The following is a 24346-nucleotide window of genomic DNA, read 5'->3' on the forward strand; positions in this document are numbered from 1 at the left end:
AGGCCTCCCTGTCCATCAACAACTCCCGGAGTTCACCCTAACTCATGTGCATCGAGTCGGTGATGCCAGCCAACCATCTCATTCTCTGTCGTCCCGTTCTCCTCCTGCCCCCAATCCCTCCCAACATCAGAGTCTTTTCCAGTGAGTCAACTCTTTGCATGAGGTGGCTAAAGTATTGGAGTTTCAGCTTCAGCATCAGTCCTTCCAAGGAACACCCAGGACTGGTCTCCTTTAGGATGGACTCGTTGGATCTCCTTGCAGTCCAAGGGACTCTCAAGAATCTTCTCCAACACCACAGTTCAAAAGCATCAATTCTTCAGTGCTCAGCTTTCTTCACAGTCCAACTATCACATCTGTACATGACCACTGGAAAAACCATAGTCTTGACTAGACGGACCTTTGTTGGCAAAGTAATGTCTCTGCTTTTTAATTTGCTACCTAGGTTGGTCATAACTTTCCTTGAAATATTACTCAGCCATAAAAAGGAACATGTTTGAGTCAGTTCTAATGAGGTGGATGAACCTAGAGCCTATTTACTATACAGAGCGAAGTAAAAGTCAGAAAGATAAAATATTGTATATTAACACATATATATAGAAGCTAGAAAGATTGTACTGATGAACCTATTTGTAAGGCAGCAGTGCAGATGCAGACATAGAAAACTGACTTGTGGACACGGGTGGGGAAGGAGGATGTGTAATGAATGGAGAGAGTTTAGCAGGACAACATACATACTACCACATGTAAAATAGATAGCCAGTGGAATTTGCTGTATGGTTTAGGGAGCTTAAACCAGTGATCTGTGACAACATAATGGGGTGGGATGGAGTGGAAAGTGGGAGGGTGGTTCATGAGGGAGAGGACATATGTATACCTATGGCTGATTCATGTTATATGGAAGAATCCAACAAAATGTTGTAAAGCAATTATCCTTCAATTAAAACTAAATAAATTTAAAAAGAACCTGATGACAGATTTATTTCTTGGAGGCTAGCAGGCAGTGAAAATAACTGAGTCAGCATTATACGTAATGCCTCTCGTTCACTGAAATTTAGCATTTTGAGGTATATGACTCAAAGTGCTCTATGTTGCTATTTTATCATACCTCATTATATCTGACAGTTTTACAAACTCATCTTTAATGTTATGCCAAGAAATAAGTATAAAGTATGCCAGTATTGCATGGTGTTGAAAAAAAACAAACAAGGAGCAGGGATTAGTCTTTTCAGCTAAAGCAGTTAACTTCAGAGTTTGCTTTATAATCTAGATGATGTTATTAAACTACTACATCAATTTGCAAAACCAAAAATACAATGCTTTGTTTTCTAATTTAGATAAATTTTATGTTCAATTAAATGTCTTCCTGGTTTAAATAAAAGTTATACAATTAATTAAAACAAACAAAAAATAAAGCTAAAGCTAGCCCATAAAAGAAAAACAAAGCTAGGACACAAAATAAGTGGCAAATAAACTGCCCTGATATTTGCCAAAGTCACATGAGAGCTGCTTTTAAATATTTGAAAGAATATCATGTGATAGATGAATCTGATGTAATTTTGTGAGTATTAGACAGCATAAAAAGGATCAATGCACAAAAAGAGAAAATGTTTCTAAGATCAGAGCTGGGAAAAATAAATACCTCAGTAGATAGCTATTTGTACCTGAAAGTTTAGAACAGGGTCTTCAGGAGGGTTTAACACTTATAGGACATGTTCAGAGGAAGTTTTCTTATTGAAAATTATAGATATTCTCTAAAGATTTTTTCCAATATAGATTTAGTTCTTTTCTTTCTAACAAAGGCAATATTTTCTTAGGTCTAGAAGGAATTCATTGTAAGAAAATTGGAAAACAGGAAAACAAAAGGAATAACTACCCAGAAAGAATCAGTGTTAAATTTTTTGTATATTTGCCACCAATTTTTGGTTTTAAAGCATCATTATATTCATTAAAGATTGTAGAATTTTAGACATAAACAAGATTAGCTTTTGGCTTGTCCTCAGGCTGATGAAATTAAGTTCTGAACTAGAGATGTCTTATCATTGGTATAAATTCTTATATGCTACTGATGAAGCAAGTTATGGGCAGCTTCATGATTACTTAGGGAATAACTAAATGTATATTCCTTTGTATATTCAATATACATAATTTAACACCTATTACCTTCAAAGGCACTGGCCTAGTGTCCTCAGACATAAAGATGAATGAGGATACCTAATCAGAAGGCCAAGGGAGAAGGCAGAATGTGACAAATAGCCAGATCAGAAGGGTGGTTAAAGGCATACCAAAAGAGTATGTCTTTGGTTGCAAGAGCCTGTCCACAAAAAATAGTCTATCCAAAGACACCTTCCATATCCAACCCTGACAGAGCCAGGCACAGGAAAGACTCAAGATCACAATTTTCTAAATAGTATTTTACACAGCACTCAGTGCATTTTAGAGAGTATATTACTTCTTTCATAAAATACGTTTTTTTTTCCTACCCATGTCATTTGTAAGCCACAAATCTGATTTCTATACAGTGTTGCCTACTATATTTTAAATAAGAGTTTGATGTATAGATCTCTTCTTCATTACTTTAAAACAGTGAGGTTCAACTGTTTTCTGATCACACTCTGCTTTTGTAAGATAATGTGAAACACTGAGAACAAATACACTGGGGGCAAAGTAAGTGCCAGTAGGAACCAAGAAAACAAATTAGGCCAATGCTTAATCTTGAATCTGTTAAACAATAAGGAATTTCAGGACACCAAGAGAACACTCTTTCAGGGATTCCACAGCCTAGTTGGTAAGAAGATAGGCAAATGTGCTGTCTCATATGATAGGCCAGACCTTATAGAGGTAAATAGTCCAGAATCTAGAGTGATATAGACCTGGACTTTAATCCAAGCTAGGTCACTTACTAGGTCTGCAACCTCTCAGAGTGTTTGTTTTCTCAACTGCAGAATGGGAACATTGACACCTAAAGTCATAGGGATGAAGACTAAATAAGCCATTACATATGAAACACTTGTTACATGGCTAAGAATAAAGCTTCAACAATATCTGAACTGTTAGGTAGAAGAAAGGCAACATACAAGGCAGAAAAGAGGAATGAAAGAAAGCTTTTGACTTAAAAACCTCTTTTGGCAATATTTCTATAAATAAAGATCCAGTTATGTATCTCAAGATATGAAAAGTTGATCTGAAGGGGTCTAGTTCTGGTAATGATGAAGTAACTGTCTGGATTAACCATCTCTCTGAGAAAATCTGGAGTAAAATTCCTTCTTAAAAGCACTGAACTATTAACTGGGCAGTGAAGAATTATGGTGTCCAGATGTAGAAGGAAATCTAGAAAGGAGGAGCCTAGCATTTGGGACTATCTTTCCTGTAGGGCATCAGCTGATTTTGGAAGAGGGGTCTGAGAGGTTGAGAAGTTGAGCTCTGACTTGATAGTATCCTGTTAATGATTTTGTTGGTTTTCATATCTAGGTAATGCTGGTTTCATAAGGAGTTCCCTCCTTTTCTATTTTCTGAAAGAAGTAGGGCAGAATTTGATACTTTTTCTTCAGCTGTTTGGAAGAATGCAATAGTAAAATTATCTGAGTTGAATTGTCTTTTTCAGAAAGTTTTAAACTATGAATTCAGTTGTCTTTAATAGACATAAAACTATTTGGATTATATATTTCTTCTTGGACAACTTTTGATAATTTGTGACTTTAATGAATTGGTCCATTTAAGTCACCACATTTATGTGTGTGTATGTTATTCATAGTATCCCTTTACCTTTTGAATATATGTTTCTCTTGATACATGCTTTTGGACCCAAGGATTACTTAGCATTGTGTGTTTAATTTCCAGTCATCTTTCTCTTATTGATTTTTACATTAATTCCATTATGATCAGAGAATATACTTTGTATTCTTTTAAAAGAAGAGTTGAGATTTCCTCTCCCCCGATGAATTGTGTCTTAACATCCTTGTTGAAAATCAATTACCATAAGTGTAAGGATTTATTTCTGGACTTCTAATTTAATTCAATTTATGTTTGTTTATCTTTATGCTAGTATTACATGGTCTTTACCTCAGCCTTGTATATTTCGAAATCAGAAAGTATAAATCCTATAATTTTATTCTTTTTCAAGATAGTTTTGGTTACCCTGATCCTGATCATTTCATATTTTCATATGAATTCGAGATTCAATTTTTCTCTTATTGCAACAACAAAAAGTAGCTGAGATTTTGAATCTACAGATCAGTCTGGGGAATACTGCATGCTAATATTAAACCTTCTGATCCATGAACATGGAATATCTTTGTTTCATTTAGATATTCCTTAGTTTCTTTCAACAACATGTTATAATTCTCACAGTATAAGTTTTTATTTACTTTTGGCTGCTCTGGGTTTTTGTTGCCACGTGTGGACTTTCCCTAGTTGCAGTGAGCGGGGGCTACTCTCCATTGCAGTGCAGGAGCTTCTCATTGTGGTGGCTTCTTCAGACTCTAGGTGTGCTGGCTCAGTAGTTGTGGCACACAGGTTTTATTGCTCTACAGCATATGGGATCTTTCTAGAACAGGGAATGAACCTGTGTCCTCTGCACTGGCAGGCAGATTAACCACTGGATCAGCAGCGAAGTCCTGCTGCTATTATAAATGGAATTACCATCTCAGTTTCAGTTTGGGGGTTTTCACTGTTCATGCACAGAAACAGATTTTTATAAATTGATATTATATATCAATCTTATAAACCAGTTTTGTAAATTGAAAGTAACCTTTACTAAGTTCTAATAGTTTCTTGGTTGATTTCTTAGGATTTCCTATACACAGTATCATATTTAAACAGTTTTCCTTCTTCCTTTCCAATTTGGATGCTTTTTATTTCATTTTCTTGCCTGATAATTGTGTTTAGGATCCAGTGTTGAACAGAGCATACAGCTTTGTCTTTTTCCTGATCTTAGGAAAATAGCATTCAACTTGCACCATTAATTAGTCATTAGCTGTGGGTTTTTCATAGATAAGCTTTATCAGGTCAAGGAAATTCCCATCCATTTTTAACCTTTTTTTTTTTCTAACCATGAAGCAGTGTTAGGCTTTTTCAAGTGCTTTTTCTGAGACTGTTAGGATGAGCATATGGTTTTTATCCTTTGTTGTATTAATATGATAGATAGATAGATTTTTACAAGGTAAACTAAACTTGCATTTTTGGGAAAAGTCTTGGTTATGATATACAATATTTTTCATATTTTGCTAGATTAATTTTCCCAATTTTGTTGAGTATTTTTGTATCTATATTTATAAAGGATAGTCATTTACAGTTTTCTTGTTAATATGTTGTCTGGTTTTGGTATCTGGGTAATACTGGCCTTATAAAATTAATTTGGAAGTGTTCTTTCTGCTTTTGTTTTTTCAAAGAGATTGTAAAAAATTGTTATTAGTTTAGTAGCATCCTTTAGTGAAGCCAGATCAGTCTAGGATTGTTTTTCCTATTCAGATTTTTAATTTCTTCTTGAAACAGTTAAGTAGTTTGTGTCTTTCTAGGAATTTGTTCATTTTGTCTGTTAATTTGATAGTATCAAGTTGTTATATATAATACATATACTATAATCCTTTTCATTCATGTATGGTCAGTAGTCATGTTCTCTCTTAATTCTGACCTTAGTAATTTGTATGTTCCTTTTCTTTTCTTTTGATCAGTATTTGTTGTCGTTCAGTAGCAAAGTTGTGTTCAACTCTTTGTGACCCTCTGTACTTAAGCATGCCAGGCTCCCCTGCCCTCCACTATTTCCCAAAGTTTGCTCAAAGTCATGTCTATTGAGTCAGTGATGCTATCTAACCATCTCATCCTCTGCCATCCCTTTCTCCTTTTGCCTTCAATCTTTCCAGCATCAGGGTCTTTTCCAATGAATTGGCTCCTTGCATCAGGTGGCTAAAGTATTGGAGCTTCAGCTTCAGTCCTTCCAATGAATATTCAGGGTTGAATTCTTCCTTTAGGATTGACTGGTTTGATCTCCCTGCAGTCCAAGGGACTCTCAAGAGTATTCTCCAACACCACAGTTCAAAAGTATCAATTTTTTGGCACTCAGCCTCCTTTATGGTCCAACTCTCACATCCATACATGACTACTGGAAAAACCACAGCTGTGACTACACAGACATTCGTCAGCAAAGTGATGTCTCTGCTATCTAATATGTTGTCTAGGTTTGTCATAGCTTTCCTTCCAAGGAGTAAGTGTCTTTTAATTTCATGGTTACATTCACCATCTGCAGTGATTTTTGGAGCCCAAGAAAGTAAAGCCTGTCACTGTTTCCACTTTCCCCCCTTCTATTTGCCATGAAATGATGGGACTGGATGCCATGATTTTTTTTTTTTTAAGTTGAGTTTTAAGCTAGCTTTTTCATTCTCCTCTTTTACCCTCACTAAGAGGCTTTTTAGTTCCTCTTTGCTATCTGCCGTTAGAGTGCTATCATCTGCATGTCTGAGGTTGTTGATATTTCTCCTGGCAATATTGCTTCCAGCTTGTAACATCCAGCCTGGAATTTTGCATGATGTGCTCTGCACAGAAGTTAAATAAGCAGGGTGACAATATACAGCCTTGATGTACTCTTTTTCCAATTCTGAACCAGTCTGTTGTTCCATATCTAGTTCTGTTGCTTCTTGACCTGCATACAGGTTTTTCAGGAGACAGGTAAGGTGGTCTGGTATTCCCTTCTGTTTAAGAATTTTCCACAGGTTGTTGTGATTCACACAGTCAAAGGCTTTGGCGTAGTCAACAAAGCAGATGCTTTTCTGGAATTCCCTTCCTTTCTCTATGATCCAGTGAATGTTGGCAATTTGATCTATATATGGTTCCTCTGCCTTTTCTAAATCCAGCTTGTATATCTGGAAGTTCTAGATTCACAAACTGCTAAAACCTAGCTTGAAGGATTTTGAGTATAACCTTACTAGCATGTGAAATGAGCGTAATTGTATGGTAGTTGGAACATTCTTTGGTGTTTCCCTTCTTTGGGATTGGAATGAAAACTGACTTTTTTCAATCCTGTGGCCATTGCTTAGTTTTCCAAGTTTGCTGACATACTGAATTCAGCACTTTAACAGCACCGTCTTTTATGATTTTAAGTGGTTTATTTCATTCTCCACTAGCTTTGTTCGTAGTAATGCTTCCTAAGGCCCACCTGACTTCAAACTCCTGGATATCTGGCTCTAGGTGAGTGACCATACCACTGTGGTTATCTGAGTAATTAAGACCTTTCTTGTATAGTTCTTGTATGTATTCTTGCCACCTCTTAATTTCTTCTGCTTCTATTAGGTCCTTACTGTTTCTGTCCTTTATGTGCCCATCCTTGCATGAAATGTTTCCTTGATATCTCCAGTTTTCTTGAAGAGATCTCTAGTCTTTTCCATTCTACTGTTTTCCTCTATTTCTTTCCACTGTTCACTTAAGAAGGCTTTCTTCTCTCTCCTTGCTATTTATTCTCTGGAACTCCGCATTCAGTTGGGTACATCTTTTCCTTGCTCCTTTGCCTTTTGGTTCTGTTTCCTCAGCTATGCCTTCTTCCATTTCTTTTTCTTTGGGATGGTTTTGGTCACTGTCTCCTGTACAATGTTACGAATCTCTGTACACAGTTCTTCAGGTTCTCTGTCTACAAGATATAATCCCTTGAATCTATTCATCACCTTGACTGTATAATCATAAGGGATTTGACTTGGGTCATACCTGAATGGCCTATTGGTTTTCCCTACTTTCTTCAATTTAAGCCTCAATTTTACAATAAGGACCTGAGCTACAATCAGCTCCCAGGTCTTGTTTTTGCTGACTGTAGATAGCTTCTACATCTTCAACTGCAGAGAATAAAATCAATCTGATTCTGGTATTGATCATTTGGTGATGTTCATGTGTAGAGATGTCTTTTGCATTGCTGTCAAAGGGTGTTTGTTATGACCAATGTGTTCTCTTGACAAAATCCTGTTAGTCTTTGCTCTGCTTCATTTTGTACTCCAAGGCCCAACTTGCCAATTACTCCAGGTATCTCTTAACTTACTACTTTTGCATTCCAATCTCCTATGATGAAAAGGACATCTTTTTTTGGTGTTAGTTCTAGAAAGTCTTGTAGGTCTTCATTTAACTGGTCAACTTCAGCTTATTTAGGATTAGTGGTTGGGGCATTGACTTGGATTACTGTGATGTTGTATAAATTATAAGCTATATAATAATAAATTATATAATTATTGGAAATAAACCAAGATCATCCTGTCATTTTTGAAAATGTATCCAAGTACTGCATTTTGGGCTCTTTTGTTGACTATGAGGGCTACTGCATTTCTTCTAAGGGATTCTTGCCCACAGTAATAGATATAGTGACCATCTGAATTAAATTCTCCCATTACTATCCATTTTAGTTCCCTGATTCCTAAGATGTCAGTGTTAAGTCTTGCCATCTCCTATTTGACCACATCCAATTTCCCTTGATTCATGTTGATTCCAGGTTTATGCAATATTGTTCTTTACAGGACTGGACTTCACTTTTACTACCAGTCACATCCACAACTGAGCATTGTTTCCACTTTGGTCCAGTTGCTTCATTCTTTCTGGAGCTATTTTTAATTGCCCTCCGGTCTTCCTCAGTAGCACACTGGACACCTTCTGACCTGGGGGGTTCATCTTCTGGTGTCATATCTTTTTGCTTTTTCATACTGCTCATGGGGTGCTCATGGCAGGCACTGGAGTGGTTTGCCATTCCCTCCTCCAGGGCACCACATTTTGTCAGAACTCTTCACTGTGACCATCCATCTTGGGTGGCCTTGCAGAGTATGGCTTATAGCTTCATTGAATTATGCAAGCCCGTTTACCACAATAAAGCTGTGACCCATAAAGGGGATCAGTACAGCTAAAGCCTTATCAAGATTACTAATATTTCCAAAATAATTGACTTTTGGCTCCGTTGATTTTCTCTATTGTTTTCCTGTTCTCTCATTTACCACTTCTCATCTTTATTCTTTTCTTCTGTTTGCTGTGCTTCATTTGCTGTTTCTTCCCCAGTGTCTTAAAGTGGAAGGTTAGGTTATTGATTTAAGACATTTCTTTTTCAGTAGATGGATTTATAGCTTCATCCTACATATTTTGGTATGTTTTGCTTTTTATTCATTTAAAGTTTTAATATGTTGTTCTTTCATTTTCATTCATTTCAAATTAGTTTCTAATTTCCTTTGAAAGTGAAAGTGAAGTCGCTCAGTCACGTCTGACTCTTTGCGACCCCATGGGCTGTAGCCTACCTCTGTCCATGGGATTTTCCAGGCAATAGTCCTGGAGTGGATTGGCATTTCCTTCTCCAGGGGATCTTCCCAACCCAGGGATCGAACCCGGGTCTAGGTATTCTTTTTTGATCCACTGGTTACTTAAACTGTGTTATTAAAATTTTTGCATATTTGTGGAACCTCAAATTTCTTTCTGTTAATTTTATTCCATTGTGGTCAGATAACATAATTTGTATAATTTCACTTTTTATATTTTTTAAGGCTATTTTATGGCCTCCCACATATTCTATCCTGGAGAATGTTCTATGTGTACTTGGGAAGAATATATATTACACTGTTCCTAGTTGGAACATTCTATAGATATATTAGGTACAACTGATTTCTAATTTTGTTTATAGTGTTGTTTATGACTTTTATTTCCTTGTTGATCTTCTTCCTGGATGTTTTTCCATCACTGAAAGTGGGGGTACTGAAGTCTCCAAATACTATTGTTGAATTATTTATTTCTCTTTGCAATTCTGTTAGTTTTGTTTCATGTATTTTTAGGGCTCTGTGTTGTTAGTTGCATATATGTTTTTAATTATAATGTCTTTCTGTTGGATTGACCCCTTTATGAAACAGAATGTCCTGTTGTCTCTAGTAACACTTTTTGTACTGAACTCTAAGTCCTCTGATATTTATATAGCCACTCCAGGTTTCTTATGGTTGTTGTTTGCATTACATATCTTGATCCTTCCTCCTCCTTTGTTATCCCTCTTGTATCTTTAAAGTTAGTATGTGTCTCATATAAACAGTAAAGAATTGTATCCAAAAAATGTTTTTTTTGATCCAGCCTGAAAATCTCTGCTTTGATGGAATGATTATTCCATTCACATTTAATGTTATTACTGTTATAGTTGGACTTATGTCTGCCATTTTAATTTTTGTTTTTTAGTGTCTTGGAGTTTTTCCTCTATTCTTCCTTTATTGCTTTCTTTTACATTTAAGTGAGTATTTTCTAAGCGGAACACTTTAACTCTTTTAACAATTTTTTTTACTATGTAATTTTGAGTTAGTTTCCTTCTGGTTCCTCTAGAGCTTACCATATACATTTCAACTTAGAATTACTTCAAACTGATACTTAATTCCGGTGAGATACTGAAGTGTTACTCCTAAATAACTCAATTGCCTCATCCCTCTTTTTTGTGCTATTATCTCTCTATATTACAAATCCAATAATACAGTGTTCTAATTATTATTGTATAAAATTTATGATTTTTAAAGAAGCTGATAGAAGGCAAACAAGTATATATCATGTTTGTTAATAAAGCTTCTTTATTATAATTTCTATCATTTATCTATAATTTCTATCATTTATGTCATTTGTTTCTATGGAATAACAGAAGGAAAAGATGGGAAGTATTGAGGAAAGCTTTTTTTATAACTAAGTAAATATGAAAGGTAAAAGATTAAGAGGGTTAATTAAGAACACCCCAAAGGCAAGAAACAGAAAAATGCACAGCTTTCAAAGAACTGAGGATTTAGATAAGTAAAACCACCTAAGGTTTTCCCAGTAGTCATGTATGGATGTGAGAGTTGGACTATAAAGAAAGCTGAGTGCTGAAGAATTGATGCTTTCAAACTGTGGTGTTGGAGAAGACTCTTCAAGAGTCCCCTGGACTGCAATGAGATCCAACCTGTCAATCCTAAAGGAAATCAGTCCTGAATATTCATTGGAAGGACTGATGCTGAAGCTGAAACTCCAGTACTTTGGCCACCTGATGTGAAGAACTGACTCATTGGAAAAGACCCTGATGCTAGGAAAGATTGAAGGCGGGAGGAGAAGGGGATGACAGAGGATGAGATGGTTGGATAGCATCACCGACTCAATGGACACAACGTTGAGTAAACTCTGCGAGTTGCTGATGGACAGGGAAGCCTGGTGTGCTGCAGTCCATGGGGTCGCAAAGAGTCGGACATGACTGAGCGACTGAACTGAACTGAAGCATTCAAAAAATGGATTAATAATATAAACAAGCACACTTACTGGCATAGAAATAAACTGTTATGTGAAGAAATGTGTCACAAAATTGCATAATATGATGCCATTTAGTATACTATGTCATTTGGTGCAGAGAGAGGAGGAGTAGGGTGAAAGGAGGAAGCAAAGGAAGAGAAGGGAGGGGGATGAAGATGAGGCTGGAGGACCATACCAAAATGTTAGCTATGGGTCAAAGAATTACGGATAAATTTTATATTAAGGTTTCTGAATGTATATATTTAAAGTTTTCAATATTTAATGTGTATTTGTGATAAAACAATAAACTAAAATTAATCCAGCAGAAATGAGCAAAAGACACAAAAAGGCAAGTCACCTTAGATGAAATAAAATGGCCAAAAATGTATGAAAAAACTTCTGCCTCTCTAGTAATGAAAGAAATGCAATGTAAGATAATGCTGAATTTATTACTTATCAAATGGGAAAGATTCTTAAAGAGGAAGATATTTAGTGTGAATAAGTGTTATAGGAAATAACTCAATACTCTGTTGATGAAAGTATAAAATGAAAATACATTCTGAAAATAAATTTAATAGTTTTTATAATATCTATAATAAAATATCTATAATATCTATGCCCTTTAATTTAGCGATTCCTTTTCTGGGGAATTTATTTTAAGGAAAAGTATAGTGGCTGTTGGGCTTCCCAGGAGGCATTCATGGCAAAGAATGTGCCTGACAATGCAGGAGATGTGGGTTGGGTTTGATCCCTGGGTGGGGAAGATCCCCTGGAGGAGGGCACGCAACCCACTCCAGGATCCTTAGCTGGAGAATCCCATGGACAGAGGAGCCTGGAAGGCTACAGTCCATGGAGTCACACAGTCAGACATGACTAAAGTGACTTAGCACTCATGCATGCATAGTGGATTATTACAACTGTTTAGCTAAAACTACTAGAGGATATTTAGGAGAATAAATTAATCTAAATACCCAAAGAGTATATAAAAGTTTATATGAAAAAGACTGTACAACACATTCCAACTTTTAATAGTGTCTTTTTCTGAGTGGTAATTATTAGTATTAAAACTATTATTAAAATTTATTTTCTTCTGCTTTATCCATGTTTTCTGTCTATAATGAATAATAAATTACTATCTTTGAAATGGACACAGTTATTTAATATTCATGCTGCCCATGAAATAAATTAGTTTCATTTCTATTTCAGTGATTTCCAAACCATATATCTAACATTTAGATAACTTTTTGAACTAATATGCAGATAGCCAAGTCAGTGATGCTAGCAAGCAGCATCAGGGACTATAGGCTCCCCCACCCTTGGTCCTGAGCATAAACTATGTTCAGGGTGCTGTGTTACACAAGATATGTATAAAAAGAAAGGGACATAGATTTTTGCATCCCTCTTTTTTTTTCTTTTTATTCCTAGCTTGTGTAACACAGTGTTACAGATGTCTAAGAAACAGGTACATAAATCACAGCTACCAATCAAGGTATGCGAAAGAAATGGAGAGATGATTCTAACTGGCAGAGTGAGGGCATGTTCTCCAGTTTACTACTGAACCAGGAAGATCATGAAACAACTAAAATTCACAGTTATCCATTCCCATATTTCATATAAATGCTTGCTATTCTTCAGAGACAGCTCACATGTCACTTCACCTTTGTTTCTGGGGGTAAGAGCACTTCTCTTGATACACTGTGACTGTGGACTCAGTCTGAGGGCAGAGACTAAGTCTAACCCATCCTGGCACCCCTAGTTAACCTGGCATTCACTAGATATTCATCATGCACTTTTCAAATTTTGTTCATTTGTTTAACATCTGGGCAAAGGAAACTTAGAAGTCATACCTGGTGGGGTTCCTTTTGTCTTCCTCAGAGATCAAAAACCAAACAAAATCTGCATAGCTCATTCGTCCCTCTTTCTGTACTGTTTTACCCCTGAAGAAAACACATGGTTACAAAGTTTCCTAAACAATTAATTACTCTTCTAAATTTAGCAGGATGACAGACTTAAGGAATAAAGTAATATTTCTTTGGAAATTAAGTTAAAAAACACCACAGAATGCCGGAAATCTCATAAAGGGCAACCTCTTTCATTGCCTATCTTATTTTCAAATGCCTCGAGGATGAAATTAGAAAGCATTTGCAGATTTGAAGGAACTCTGGTTTCTAATTTGAATACAAATCAGGTCAAATACTGTTACCTGTGCTTAGATAAACAGGGCTTCCCTGATACCTCAGTTGGTAAAGAATCCACCTGTAATACAGGAGACTCCGGTTTGATTCCTGGGTCGGGAAGATCTGCTGGAGAAGGGATAGGCTACCCGCTCCAGTATTCTTGGGCTTCCCATGTGGCTCAGCTGGTAAAGAATCCGCCTGCAATGTGGGAGACCTGGGTTCGATCCTTGGGTTGGGAAGATCCCCTGGAGAAAGGAAAGGCTACCCACTCCAGTATTCTGGCCTGGAGAATCCTGTATATTAAAGTATTAATGCCATCTTGTATGAAGCCACATTGCATATTTTGTAGGGTATTATCTAACCTACAGCACTGACAAATTACACAGGAAGCCTTGCTAAAAGGACATTGCTAAAGTATTACCTGTAGTTCATTTTAAAACTCTGATGGTTTTTCTTACCTTGTTACTGCCCCAGAGAATATTCTTTCAATAATCCTGTTTGATGAAGCTAAATATAAATAAAAAGTACAAAGCTAGTTAAAACATGCTCCAAAAGGTATCATTTTTGGCAAATTTATTTTCAAGTAGCCACAAGGTTAAACTTAATAATCTTCCATGATAAGAATACGAGTAGTTGAATTTTTACTTTTTACGTACAACTGATATTTTTTGAAAGAAGTAATTTGAGATAGCTTGGTCTATCAATCATTCAAAAAAAGAACAGGCAAATGGATGTGCCTGACAGCTGAAATATATTAATACCATTGAGCACCAAATTGGTTCTGAATATCCTGACAACGGAGACAAAAATGTACAAAATTTATATTGATCTTGTTATCCAACAAGACAAGACAACATTTCCTCTAAAACAAGACAGATTTTATCCTAGCATTAAATTCAAGGGGAAACTGATTTTTTGGGATTTGAGTCAAACAATGGAGAACTGTTTTTCAGGTAGAATTTTAGAAAAGGTACCAAAAACAAACCACAAAATACTTTTCTTACATTCTTATCCTATAAAATTCCAGGATATAACATGATATACAATTTAAAAATAAATTCCATCAGTAAATTTTATTCAGAGAGAGATTATTATATCTTAAGATAGTATATTGCATTTGATGATAGATCCTCGTAATCTGTATCAGTGTACCTCACTGTGAGTTCAAAGTAACCAAAAGCATTAGTCAAAAAAAAGGAGGTAACAATGAACCTCAGATCTAGGGATGTGGTGAGGATAGGAATCTGTTCTTTTAACAAATGCCTCGCCAATGGTAGGCACACTACAATTTCAGAACCAGTGTTGAGGTCATTAGAGAGTTAGCAGCTACCAGCATCTAACTCTTCTGTGTAGCGTTAGGTACAGTCAGCATAAAGGTTCATTACTTTGGTTGAAGAATGTTGTGAAAATGAGTGTCAGCACGGCCATTCCTGGACACATACCAAAGGCTGTATAAGGGCCCTCTAGAGTTTGTTGAGCACTGGTTTTTGGGGTTAATAATTTGAAAATAAGAGGAAATAGAACAAAAGGCAGCTACATAGGAAAGGCAGAGATATTTATTTCTGAAGTCTTTCTTTAGATTTGGAAGGTTTAACTTCCTAAAACTGCAGATCATGTTGTCCCATTAAGGACAGGTTGGTGGGTAGGCAATTACACAGAGTTTCAGTGGCCCCTTCGTTGTGCAGGCTGAGATGCCTGCTTTTCTGGACTTCATCCCTTTAACATGCCTCTAATGAGTTACTATATGTGTATATACAATATTTTAGGTGCTAATGAGAACTACGTTTATGACAGCCAGAAAAGGTGCTTTAGAGCCCATAGGGTTTTGTGTGATCTCTTGAGGCTAGCTCATGTTATACAGATGATCTGGCCACTGATGATCAAAAAGTGCATAGCTAATAAAGCTGATCCAATACCCCTATAAATATCTCCATCTTTATACTATGTTTGTAATAGGAAGGTATGACTATAGGCATAACACAGAGATACTGTGGGTTCAGTTCCAGGTCACCTCAATACAGTGAATATCACAATAAAGTGAGTCATATGAATTTTTTGGTTTCCCAGTGCATATGGGTTATATTTGTACTATACTACAGTCTACTATGTGTTTAATAGCAGTTATGTATTTAAAAAACCAATGTATATAAAAATATTTTATTGCTAAAAAAATGCTAATAATCATCTGAGCCTTCAGCAAACTGTAATCTTTTTGCTGGTGGAGGGTCTTGCCACCACCAATGTTGGTGGCTGCTGACTGATCAGGGTGATGGTTGTTGAAGGCTGGGGTGGCTTTGGCAATTTCTTAAGACTACAATGAAATCTGCCACATAGATCGACTCTTCCTTTCACAAATGATTACTCTGTTATGTGCAATGTAGTTTGACAGCATTTCACCCATAGCAGAAATTCTTTCAAAATTGGAGACAATCTTCTCAAACCTTGCTGCTGCTTTATCAATTAAGTTCATGTAATATTCTAAATCCTTTGTTGTCATTTCAACAGTCTTCACACTGTCTTTGCCAGGAGTAGATTCCATCTCAAGAAAGTGCTCTCTTTGCTCATCCATAAGCAGCAACTCCTCATCTGTTAACATTTGATTATGGGATTGTAGTGATTCAGCCACATCTTCAGGCTCCTCCTCTGATTTTAGTTCTCTTGCTCTTTTTACCGCATCTGTAGTTGCTTCCTCCACTGAAGTCTTGAACCCCTCAAAACATGCATGAGAATTGGAACTGACTTCTAAGTTCCTGTTCATGTTGGTATCCTGCCCTCATGAATCATGGTCTTAATGGCATCTAGAATGGTGATCCTTTACAGTAGGTTCTCAAAGAACTTTGCCCAGATCCATCAGAGGAATCATTGCCTATGGTAGCTATGCCCTTATGAAATATATTTCTTGAATAAGACTTGAAAGTTGAAATTACTCTTTGATCCATTAGGTGCAGAATGGATGTTGTGTCAGTAGGCATTTAAAGAACATTAATCTCATTGTACAATCTCCATCAGAGCTCTTGAGTGACCAGGTGCATTGTCAATCAGGGTCATATTTTGAATCTTTTTTTTTTTCTGAGCAGTAGGTCTGAACAGTGGGCTTAAAATATTCAGAAAATCATGTTGTAAACAGATGTGCTGTTATTCAGGCTTTGTTGTTCCACTTGCAAAGTGCAGGCATAAAGAGATTTAGCATAATTCTTAAGGGCCTTTGGATCTTTGGAATGGTAAATAAGCACTGTTTTCACCTTAAAGTCACTACCTGCACTGCATTAACCCCTAAAAAGACAGTCAGCCTGTCCTTTGAAGGTTTGAAGCCAGGCACTGACTTCTCTCTAGATATGAAAGTCCTAGATGGCATCTTCTTTCAACAGAAGGCTGTTTTGTCTACATTGGAAATCTGATGTTTAGTGTAGCCACTTTCATGATCTTAGCTAGATCTTCTAGATAACTTGTTGTTTCACCTTGCACTTTCATATTATAGAGATGGCTTCTTTCCTTAAACCTCATGAACCAGTTTCTGCTAGTTTCAAACTTTTCTCCTATAACTTCCTCACTTCTATCAGCCTTCACAGTTGAAGACAACCTTGCTCTGGATTAGAATCTGGCTTCAGGGAATGTTGTGGCTGGTGTGGTCTTCTATCCAGGCTACTAAAATTTTCTACATATCAGCAAACAAAGTGTTTCACTTTCTTTTTCTTCTTTTTTGGCTGCATCACACAACCTGTGGAATCTTAGTTTCCTGGCCAGGGATTGAACATGGGCTCTCGGCAGTGAAAGCGTGGAGTCTTAACTGCTGGATCAGCAGGGAATTCCCTGCTTCACTTTCTTATTCATGTGTTCACTGGAATAGCACTTTTAATTTCCTTCAAGAACTTTTCATTCACAACTTGGCTAACTGGCACAATAAAAACTAGCTTTCAGCCTATCCTAGCTTTCAACATGCCTTCCCCTCTAAGTTTCTAGCTTTTGATTTGAAGTCAGAGATGTGCCACTCTCCCTTTCATTTGAACACTTAGAGACCATTTATGGTATGTATTAACTGGCCTGATTTCAATATTGCTGTGTCTCAGGGAACAGGGAGACCGGAGGAGAGGGAGAGAGATGGGGAAGACTTGGTGAAGCACTCAGCACACCAACAACAGTTATCAACTAAGCTTTCTGTTAACCTCGGTGTGGTTCACGGCACCCCAAAACAATTATAATAGTAACATCAAAGATCACTGACCACAGAGCATCATAACAAATATAATGTTATATATCAATAAGTCAATAAAATTTTGACATATTGTAAGAATTACCAAAATGTGACAAAGACACAAAATGCACAAATGCTGTTGGAAAAATGGCACTGACAAGACTTGCTCAATGCAGGGTTGCTACAAACATTCAATTTGTTAAAAAAAAAAAAAAAGCTCTATTTGCAAAGTATAATAAAGCAAAGTGAATTAAAATGAGGCACACCTACCTGTATTTAAAGAAGGACAGATATAGTACTAAAACGATTTTTTATCAATAAGTATGATTTAGTATTTCCTCTTGATGCCTGGTTGGCATGTGAACTTTTGAGAACTAGAACTCTGTTTGCTAAACATGGAAAGGTCTGTGAATGTTGACATGTAGAATGAACCTTTTCTTCTAGCATAGATACAGTAAATAACAGAAACAAAGCATTTATTTAAGATTTGTACTTTGCTACATCTAAAAGGACAAAGGCTTATAAATAGGGACAATCTTATGAGAGAAGAATGAATCAATGTATCTTGGTGCTTGGTTAAGAATATGCAATCAGCAGATAATAGATTCTAAGTTTACTACTGGTCAAAATGAAGTAAAAAGGGTAATATCATGTGATATATAATTTTTTGTTTTCTGGCAAAAGAAAGCACACCAAATTCATCTGCAGAGAAACTATGTTTTCTAGAGCTAAATTCCAAAAAGTTTTATGAATCCTTGAAAGCACTGGCAAGTTAGAAACACCATTTTCTATTTCTAGTTTTTTAAGGAATCTCCACACTATTCTCCATAGTGGCTGTACTAGTTTGCATCCCCACCAACAGTATAAGAGGGTTCCCTTTTCTCCACACCCTCTCCAGCATTTATTGCTTGTAGACTTTTGGATCACAGCCATTCTCACTGGCGTGAAATGGTACCTCATTGTGGTTTTGATTTGCATTTCTCTGATAATGAGTGATGTTGAGCATCTTTTCATGTGTTTGTTAGCCATCTGTATGTCTTCTTTGGAGAAATGTCTGTTTAGTTCTTTGGCCCATTTTTTGATTGGGTTGTTTATTTTTCTGGTATTGAGCTGCAGGAGTTGCTTGTATATTTTTGAGATTAGTTGTTTGTCAGTTGCTTCATTTGCTATTATTTTCTTCCATTCTGAAGGGTGTCTTTTCACCTTGTTTATAGTTTCCTTTGTTGTGCAGAAGCTTTTAAGTTTAATTAGGTCTCATTTGTTTATTTTTGCTTTTATTTTCAGTATTCTGGGAGGTGGGTCATAGAGGATCCTGCTGTGATTCATGTTGGAGAGTGTTTTGCCTATGTTCTCCTCTAGGAGTTTTACAGTTTCTGGTCTTACAGTTAGATCTTTAATCCATTTTGAGTTTATTTTGTGTATGGTGTTAGAAAGTGTTCTAGTTTCATTCTTTTACAAGTGGTTGACCAGTTTTCCCAGCATGACTTGTTAAAGAGATTGTCTTTTCTCCATTGTATATTCTTACCCCCTTTGTCAAAGATAAGGTGTCCACAGATGTAATCCATAGACCCAGCAGTCCCACTGCTGGGCATACACACTGAGGAAACCAGAATTGAAAGAGACATGTGTACCCCAATGTTCATCACAGCACTGTTTATAATAGCCAGGACATGGAAGCAACCTAGATGTCCATCAGCAGATGGATAAGAAAGCTGTGGTATATATACACAATGGAGTATTACTCAGCCATTAAAAAGAATATATTTGAATCAGTTCAAATGAGGTGGATGAAACTGGAGCCTATTATACAGAGTGAAGTAAGCCAGAAAGAAAAACACCAATACAGTATACTAACACATATATATGGAATTTAGAAAGATGGTAACAATAACCCTGTATGCGAGACAGCAAAAGAGACACAGATGTATAGAACAGTCTTTTGGACTCTGTGGGACAGGGAGAGGGTGGGATGATTTGGGAGAATGGTATTGAAACATGTATAATATCATATAAGAAACGAATCGCCAGTTCAGCTTCGGTTCAGGATACAGGATGCTTGGGGCTGGTGCACTGGGATGACCCAAAGGGATGATATGGGGAGGGAGGTGGGAGGGGGGTTCAGGATGGGGAACATGTGTATACCTGTGGTGGATTCATGTTGATGTATGGCAAAACCAACACAATATTGTAAAGTAATTAGCCTCCAATTAAAATAAATAAATTTAAATTAAAAAAAAAGAAACATCATTTTCATCCTTAGCTGTTTATAAATAGTGTCAATTGAGAATTTATAAAGGTGTATATAATTTTCTTTCAAATAAACTTTACATAGACGTGGTTCTTATTGAATTCATCAGGAGAAAACCAGCATCACTATAAAGACTCATCCATTCATCAAAACCAAGACTCTAATTTCTTACTTACCTACAAACCCCTTCTCCTAAACCTGGTTTCTAGATAAAAACTTAGTATCTTCACTTATTTCTACTTTAAAATTCTTGGCTTTTTCAAGAAGATTTGATTAGATACATAATTTAAGAAATGGGAATTCCCCATAATGAGTGAGCACAATTTAACTCTTGTTTCCTTCAAAATAGCTAAGTCAACATCCACAGAAACACTCACCCTGGTCATTGTATCGAGATAGATCGGCCTGGCTGATGTAGAGGTCATGATCACTATCTAGTTCCCAGAATTTACAATAAATAACATAGAAGTGTTCATAGGAGAAGTAATCTGTGATTTGGTTTATATCTTCTTCTTCTTCCAAAAGGGCTAGAGTCTGAAATGGTATGAATAAAAGGATTATTTTATTTTAAAAATATGAAGACTGAGCTTTGGCCATTATTCAGATTCTAGTACATTTTTATTCTAAACTGAATTAAAAAATTTGGTTTTGGTACCAAACCAGGAGATTTACTAAGCAACATCATCCTATCTTTTAATCAATTGACCAATCTGCAAGCATTTATGAACTCTGTACTAGTTTTAGCAAAGAATATGGAGGATTCAAAAGCAAGGAAAGGGAAGAACTATCACCAAGAGAACTGCAGCCTATCAAAGGTCCCCCGACGAGGAAGCACAGAACAATCAGACAACAGACTTTCAATTACATGGCCGTAAACTGACACTGCTTTTAACTTTTCAGATTTATGAAAAGTGGTCTTATATCTATTCTGTTATGAAGAGTGGGCATCCACATGCAGGGTTTGGCTTTGTAATGGCATCAAGTTTACCAGAAAGGTGACTCATGTATACCTCTGTGATAGTGTGGGGCAGCCTGGTATAAAAGGCATGGGGGTAGAGCTGCAGGGCCCTGAACTAGAAATATTATCTGGGTCTCTCTTGACTCCCTGTGTGCCCCTAGGATAAACACCAAAACCAATCATTTTTGAGTGCAGAATTCTTATTATCAGTCAACATATAAGTGGCCAGACATATATGAAGACCTTTTTAGAAAGATTCAGAAAAAAAAAAAGATAAACCATAAGGAAACTCAGGAAATAGAAAAAACAAAGTGAGATGACAGAAATAAGATCAGATATATCAATAGTCGGGACATCCATCATAGCTCAGTCGGTAAAGAATCTGCCTGCAATGAAGGAGACCCAGGTTCAATTTCTGGGTTGAGAGGATCCCCTGGAGAAGGAAATGGCAACCCACCCCAGTACTCTTGCCTGTAGATTCCCATGGACAGAGGAGCCTGGCAGGCTATAGCTCATGGGTTGCAAGAGTCAGACATGACTTAGCGACTAAACCACTGCCACATCAACAATCACAATAAAGGTAAAGAGATAAATCTCTCTATTAAAAGATTTTCAGATTAAGAATAAAACTCAGATCCAAAAAGCATATCTAGGTATATGTTGTCCATAAGAGATAAGTCTGACAGAGGATGAGATGGTTGGATGGCATCACCAACTTGATGGACTTGAGTTTGAACAGGTTCCGGGAGTTGGTGATGGACAGGGAAGCCTGGAGTGCTGCAGTCCATGGGGTCACAAAGAGTCGGACATGACTGAATGACTGAACTGAACTTAAAATTTTAAAGTAAGGTTAAAATATATACTAGCTAAATCTTAGAAAGAAGGCATGTCAATATTAGAAAATAAAATGGAATCCAAGGTGAAAAGCATTATAAGAAAGATAACTATTAATATCTCATAATGCAAATGAATTACTTTGATAAGATTCATTTTCTAAAATGTGAATACTGGAAATCCAAAATACTTTGGCAAATTGAAAACAAGATAAATTATGAAATTATGGTAAAAGAGACTCAATGAAAGATTTTACAGCCAGTAAAAATTATAAAGTCTACATAGAAACAAAGGAAAAGCATGACATGCTAAGTGCAAAATACAGGATATACAACTGTACACACTAAGAACTATATTAAATTCTAAAATCCAAATATGCATATGAATACGACTAGAAGTACACATAAAAATATTAGTTTTATTAGGGTGCTAAAATATGCTTTCTCTTCTGTTTTCCACACTTGCTTGTAATGTTTTTATACAATGATCGTTAATGTATAAAGCAGAATACGTACAATAAAATAAATCTTGAGAAGCAGGGGGCTCTCATTTTTATCTACTGGATTGTTATAAAATGAAAAAAATCAATCACTTCTGCTGTTGGTGAGTATGTGAATTTAAGTATGCATTAGTGCAGGCGTTTAGGAGGGTAACTTGGCAGGATCTATGAAACTGAAAACGCACACACCATCTGATCCAGGATTTTCCTTCCAGTAGTCTATTTTAGAGATATTCGTACTCATATGGACATAAGAGGGTAGTGTAAGGGTGTTTGCTGCATTACTCTAATAGGGAGAATATGAAATGACTTGAACATCTTCAATATGTATGTAATTACAGCATAGCCATGCCACAGATTATGCTGTAGTTAAAAGAATGAGATAGAGTTATATTGATCGAAATGAAAAAACATCAAGACATACTGTTAAGTTAAAAAAAGTTAATAGAATATAAGTGTGGTCTCACATATTAAAAAAAATTCATAAAAGCAGCCATCTAGAACAAAACTAAATAAATACTCCATACATTTATACTCCATACACATGCATAAAAAGGAATAAAACCACAGATAATATGGGTTCCCTCTGGTAAAAGGAGTGAAATGGCAGGATAAAGAGATAAATAGTGACTTCTGGTTATTATTTTATACATGTTACATTATTTGAACATTTTATGTGCATTCATTCAGGTACTAACAGGCAAACTAAGGAGAGGGTTAGGGAAGAAAATAGAGGGAAGCAGAATACTTGAGCTCGTTCAGTCACTTAGTAGCTGTATGATCTTATCCAAGTCATTCAACCATATTTGGGCCTCAGATTTTATTGTAAGTAAGAAAAATCTGGAATAATGATCTAGAAATACAAACAATATGCATCAGGAATGTTAGGATTATCATTCTTCAGATGTAAGGCCTTTTTTCAATGGAATTCTTGCCATCTCAACCCATCCCATGTAACCTCCTGAGAGCTCAGGCAAAAACCAGATGTTTAATAAATATTAATAATGACTCTAATGATGACTTTTCATTTATTAGAATAAGAAATGTTTGCATATCTATTATAGACTGGTAATTTCGCCAATTTTGTCTGTCCCAGATAAAGATGGGAGAAAAGTAAGACTGTAAACAAAGTTGTATTATTCACCCAAGTTTCATTTAGTATAATTTATTTAAAATAAAACATTTCATTTCCTTTCAAGTGTGACCAATTCTACTTTCTTTAAGTTAGTAGAAATGCTTGAAAAATCAAGCATGAAAACTGCCTTGGTAAAAGGCACCCACTAGTGATCAATACTTTCTCATTTGGTAAAAAAAAAATAATTGAATGAAATACATTCTTTCTTAAAAGGAATTTTCAGTATTTTTCTCCAGCAGGAGCTGGATAAAGAGTCATTGCTCAAAGGAACAAGTTGAAACTCCTCCATTTGTTTTGCCAGGCTCTTCCCAACCTGGCCATGTCTCACCCCTCAGGCCTCATCACTGGTCACTGGTCACTCTCTCCTTGGAGCCTGTGGCCGCTTCGGACTGTCCTGCAGTTGCTGAACATGACACTTTCACGCATCTGGGCCTTTGCTTATGCTGCTTGCTCTATCTGGAATCCCCTTTTCTTTTAATTTTTTTATCTGTAAACACTTGATAGCTTCAAGGTCAAGATCACATGCCAGTCATACTGTGAAGCCTTCATTGCATATTTATGACACATTTCTGTGGAATTTTTCAAGTCAGGTGTGGCTGTCTGTACACTTTTCTCTTTTGTTCCACAGTGCATGCCCTGATGTGAAAATCGCTTGTTACTCATCTTTGTTCCCCCAACACATCCCAGGTAGCTGATAACTGCTTAATAACTGAAAATAGTGACTTTGCAAATAATAGGGCTTTGCACATAATGAGCATGCAAATATTTGTTAAATGAAGTTAAGACTGTCATTTAAATTGCTCCTTAAATATAAATTTCAATGAAAGGCATACTTGCAAAAAGTTGCTTTTTCTTATCTCTGTTGCAGTAATTTTTCCACTCCACGATCTGTTGACTGTGTAGAATATTCTCTGAATAACCTGGTTCCAGAAGGAAAACAAAACCAAATAAAAACATTAAAGATACCTATTATATTATCAAAGGCCATCTTATGAATATTCTTTGAACCAAGCTAAGTTTTGTGATTGTATCCAGTGTCATTTCTAGTAAAAGTGTTTAAAAATCTACATCGATATACTT

The 24346-nt window shown here is 36.2% G+C and overlaps 1 protein-coding gene across 2 annotated transcripts in view; it reads right to left on the reverse strand.

Moving 5' to 3' along the window:
- PPP2R3A (protein phosphatase 2 regulatory subunit B''alpha) overlaps positions 1-24346 on the reverse strand; it is a 181931-nt gene that overhangs the window by 72547 nt on the left and 85038 nt on the right. For both annotated transcript variants that reach the window (XM_068971755.1, XM_068971762.1), the window contains exons 6-9: positions 24100-24186; positions 20218-20374; positions 13859-13907; positions 13071-13160 (exon numbers count right to left, since the gene is read on the reverse strand). In XM_068971755.1, coding sequence (XP_068827856.1) covers positions 13071-13160; positions 13859-13907; positions 20218-20374; positions 24100-24186 — 383 coding nt within the window. The remainder of the gene's footprint in view (positions 1-13070; positions 13161-13858; positions 13908-20217; positions 20375-24099; positions 24187-24346) is intronic.

This window comes from Capricornis sumatraensis, chromosome 1, assembly GCF_032405125.1.
Source record: "Capricornis sumatraensis isolate serow.1 chromosome 1, serow.2, whole genome shotgun sequence".
NCBI lineage: Eukaryota > Metazoa > Chordata > Mammalia > Artiodactyla > Bovidae > Capricornis > Capricornis sumatraensis.